This window comes from Tupaia chinensis, unplaced genomic scaffold (assembly GCF_000334495.1).
Source record: "Tupaia chinensis unplaced genomic scaffold, TupChi_1.0 Scaffold138060_1, whole genome shotgun sequence".
Classification (NCBI taxonomy): Eukaryota; Metazoa; Chordata; class Mammalia; order Scandentia; family Tupaiidae; genus Tupaia; species Tupaia belangeri.
Window position 1 is genome coordinate 1,480,659 of NW_006197961.1, and position 4,467 is coordinate 1,485,125.

Sequence of the window (4,467 nt, forward strand, 5' to 3'; positions counted from 1 at the left end):
CGCGGCGGTGGCGAGGGTGGCGGTGTGCGCCAGGGCTGCTGCTGCTCTGCCTTCCTAGCGGGAAACTGACTGCCTGAGCTCTGGAGGACAAACAGAGATACTGGGGGGTCACCGGGGGAGGGGTCGAGGTGGCCGCGGGCGGGGCTCCAGGCCTCCACCACCCACGGGGAGCTGAAGCCCCATAGATCCCCAGGAGATCCCCGCCTCCAGCTCCCCCCGCCCCAGGTCTCAGGGAAGGGAGGGACTGGCCCAGGGGCCCCCTCCCGGCCCACCCTCACTCCAGCAGGACGGATGCAGCATTGGAATCCAAAGCTCTTTGGGCAGAACCTGGGCCCTGAGCTGCCCAGGCGCCGGGAGACGGAGACATGGATCCAGGGCAGGGTCTGCAGCCTACCGGCTTCCACCGCCTCAGCCCCCGAGGACCACCCCCCAATGCCCAGAAGCTCGGGGCCCTCCTGGTGACCTCTGAGGCCCACCCCAGTTTGCCCCTGGGGTAGGTGGGGAGACACACACACACACACCTCTTGAGCCACGTGGACTGGCTGGAGCCCCTGCACCGTGAGCTGCTGCACGGGGCCAGCTTTGGGCGCCTGCGGTGTGGCCTGGACCACCGACCTCTGCGGAGGGAAAAGGCAGGTCCACTATGGTAACCATGGCAACGAGGGCACCCATCCCTGTGCATAGACTCAGGGAAGCCCCCTGGGTAAGGAGGAGGCTGCCCTTCTCCGGCCCAGCACCAAGCACCTTCCAGGGTGAAATTTGGTTGACTGGACAGCCACCTACAGGTGCAGAGGCCAAGCTGGGCCAGGTGAGTGCAAAGGGGAGAGTCGAACTTGGGACTCTGGGGGCGAGGGGGGTCTTTGCTCTTTACCCTTTTCCCTGTGGGTCCCCCTGCAGGTCTGCCAAGACCCACGAAGTGATGCCTCAGGTTACTCTTGCTCCCACACCCCTGAGGCCGCCTGTCCTCACTGCCACACCATGGCGGGGACACTGGTATTATCCTCAGGGTCGAGTGAGGTGCAGAGGAAGAGGGTGGGTATGGGGAGCACTGAGTGGATGGACTGGGACTCGAACCCAGGTCTGGAAGTTCAGGGGAAAATAGCTGAGGACCCTTTTATCTGGGGAAGGGACGATGGCTTTCACCTGTTTTTTTCCAGGGGCTGGAAGTCCCCAGTTTGAGGGGTAACAACCAGGTGGGGCAGACAGGCCTGGGCTCTTAACCTGCTCTGGCCACTCCAGAAGACAGGGCGTGGATTTGGAGCCCGGAGTCCCTCCCTGAGCCAGGACTCAGCCCTGGGGCTTCCTCCAGGCAGATGGGCCCAGAGAAGCCACGCTGCTTTCTGGGAGCTGGTCCCACCCCCTGCTCCTGGTCAGGCATCTTTCAAGAGGTCCCAGTTTTGCCCTCACCACTGCCCCCCACTCCACCCCACTGGAGAGAGGCAGAAACTCCAGCCAATGGTCCAGGCGGCAGGCCAGGGCTGGAACCCCATCCGCTCGGGTCTAACCGGCCAGACACACGGCCTAGGGAGACTATGCAGGCCGCCTGGCTGGGACCCCTGGCCCTAGCTGCTGCCCGCCATGGCCTGGCACCTCTTGGGTGACGGGGACGCTCTGCTGGACACTGTGGACCTGCAGCTGCTGCGGCACTGTGCCCGTGGGGGCCCCAGCTGTCTTGCTGGCGGAGCTGTTGGCCTGTACCGGAGACCTCTGCAAGGGAAGCAGAGACAGGGACATGGCTAGGGCCACCTGTGTCCTCCTGGGGACACCTGGGGCCTCAAAAACACCCTTTTCCAGGGGCCGCTGCAGGAGGCAGCAGAGACCTGCTCCAACCATGAAGGCTGATAATGGGCCACATCCATGCATCCAAATGCCAGGCAAGCCAGTGGTGTGGTGGTGAAGGTGGCTGGTCCCACATGGTCAAGTGTGTGGTTCGAGTCCTGGACCTGGTGGCCTGAAAAACACACACACGGGGTTGGAGCCAGCAGGTAGCACCGTGGTTAAAGTACTCGACTCTCACATGGCCAACCACAGTTGAGTACTGGACCTGGCGGCTTTGCTCTCTCGCTTTCCCCCCTCTCTCTCACTCTGTCTTGGTCAAACTAACTAAATAAATAAATAAAAGAAATTTTAAAGAAAGGTGGGACCAGCAGGTGGCAGCGTGGTGGTTAAGGTGCTGGACACTCCACATGGCCGACCAGGGTTTGAGTCCTGAATCTGGTGGCTTGCTTTCTCACTTCCTCTCTCACTCTCACACTCTCTCTCTCTCTCTCTGGTCAAATTAGAAAATAATGAATAAATAAAAAAATAAAATAAATAATTGTTTTTTTAAAAAAAAGAAATTTTAAAGAAAGAAAAACACACGGGGGTTGGGGGGGCAGCAGGTGGCATGGTGGTTAGGGCGCTGGACTCCCACATGGGGGACCACGGTTTGAGCCCCGGACCTGGTGGCTTGCTTTCTCACTTTCTCTCTTTCTCTGTCTCTCTCTGTCACTCTTGGGTGAGATAAAGAATATTAATAGGGACCAGCAGCAGGTGGCGTGGTGGTTAAGGCACTGGACACTCCCACATAGCCAACCACGGTTCAAGTCCTGGACCAGGTGGCTTGCTTTCTCACTTTCCTCTCTCTCTGTGTCTCTCTCTGGTCAAATTTAAAATGAATAAATGAATGAATGAATAAATCTTTAAACAATTAATAATAATAATGGATGACATGAAGTAAAATGATTCTTTAAACAAAAATACTGGGTGCATGTATGTGAGTGCCCAAAATTCCAAGAGGAGAATGGAGGGGAGGAGGTTGCTGTCTGGCCATCCTCCTTGGGGCTGCCTTCTCATTCTCCCCCTTTCTCTCTCATTCTCTCTGTCTCTGGCAAGCGCTCACCAGAGAGAGACAGAGAGAAAGGGGGAGGGAGAGAGAAAAAGCATCCCCCATGGGTCACAGTCACACTGCAATCCCTTCTCCTCCATTTCGCCCTCCTGCTGGGCTTTGGGGCATGCACACACACCCGGTGTGTCTTTCAAGTCACCAAAGCCGATACTCTGGCTCCCTTAGCCACCGGGCCACAGGGGCTATTCCACACATAGAAAACTCTGGGTTCACAAGGCTCACGGGTCTGTCGAGTCCACGAGGATCAGATGGCTGAGCTGGGTGGCCGACCCCGACTCTGGGACCCCTAAGGCCTATCTGCCTCCAATGCCCTGGTAGCTGTGGGCCCCCCAAACCCACCCCGAGGGCCAAGGCTACCTGGAAGACTGTATCCACCCTGCGGAGGCAGCTGTAGAGTTTCCTGGGGTGCAGCTCTACAAGCTGGAGTGGCAAAGGCCATCTCAACTAGGAACATGGTCACCGTGTACCCCTCCCGGTGCACAGCATCCCAGCTACACCACTCAGAGCCAGCAGGGCCAGGGGTCGGGGCGGGGCTGGGAATGGGAACGGGAGGGTAGGAGGACTTCGGAGCGGTGAGAGGGGACAGCGAGCCCCAGGAGTACCACGGGGGCTCACGGCCGACCACGGAGAGAGGAAAGGGGACGGGACGGGGCATGACCTACCTCGGGGGGTGAGTGCACCTGCTGGGTCCCGTGGACTGTCAGGGCCACCTGGCCGGCCTTGCTGCCCGGCGCTGTGCTCTGCACCACCAGACGCTGCGTGGGGAGCGCCTGCACACGGGAGGGACGGGCCGACAGATCACGACAGCTGGTGGCGTGCTGGACGCCCTTCTAGGTGCTGCGCGCAGGCTAGCTCACGACTGGCCTGGACAGCCTGAGTGCGGCGCAGCTGTGGCACCCCGCTACACAGAGGCTCTGGACAGCAGCAGAGCTTGCCAGAGGCCCAGGAGCCCCGAAGTAGCAGAGCAGGAGCTTCTGCCTCGCAATCCTGGCCCCCACGGGGCCTGCAGACCCTGTCAGCCCTTGACCCGACGCAAGCCCAGCTCCCGCCTACACCCTCCTGCAGGATGACCTGCCCCGTGCCTGCTCCAGGCTCTCTCAGGGCTGGCTCTGCAGGCCCCTCCCTGACTGCTGAACTTCCCAGCCCTGGATGAGTCTCCTGGTGTGGCTCCTCCTTCCCTGATGGCCCCTGACAGACGGAGTGAGTGAGGGTTAGGGTTCGCCAGGAAGCAGGCAGCCCCTCAAAGGGCCGGGCAGAGGGGCAGATCAAAGCAGGCCGCAGTGGCGGGGGCGGGCGGTTCTCCACCCTGGGGAGACCACGGGCCTCACCTGCTGGGGCACCTGGATGCTGGTGAGCTGGAGGGGCGACACGTGGCCCGGCTTGGCCTGCACACTCGTCTGGACCAGCAGTCGCTGCGGGGCAGGGTGTGAGGGTGGACCTGAGCCAGTCTGCTTCTCCGACCCGGCCAGGCCCAGGCGGGTGGAGGCGGCCGGCCGAGGTGCCATCTTGATAAGGGTAGGTGAGCAGATGGCTCTGGCAGGAAGGTGGGGGGGAGGCGGCCGAGGCAGGGCCCCCCGCGT

General features: G+C 60.9%; 1 protein-coding gene across 1 annotated transcript in view; it reads right to left on the reverse strand.

Moving 5' to 3' along the window:
• RFX1 (regulatory factor X1) overlaps positions 1–4,467 on the reverse strand; it is a gene marked incomplete in the record, with an annotated part of 48,718 nt that overhangs the window by 28,203 nt on the left and 16,048 nt on the right. Inside the window, 4 exon segments of the mRNA XM_027776778.1 lie at positions 522–617; positions 1,591–1,707; positions 3,550–3,657; positions 4,216–4,299. Of these exon segments, the coding sequence (XP_027632579.1) occupies positions 522–617; positions 1,591–1,707; positions 3,550–3,657; positions 4,216–4,299 (405 nt within the window).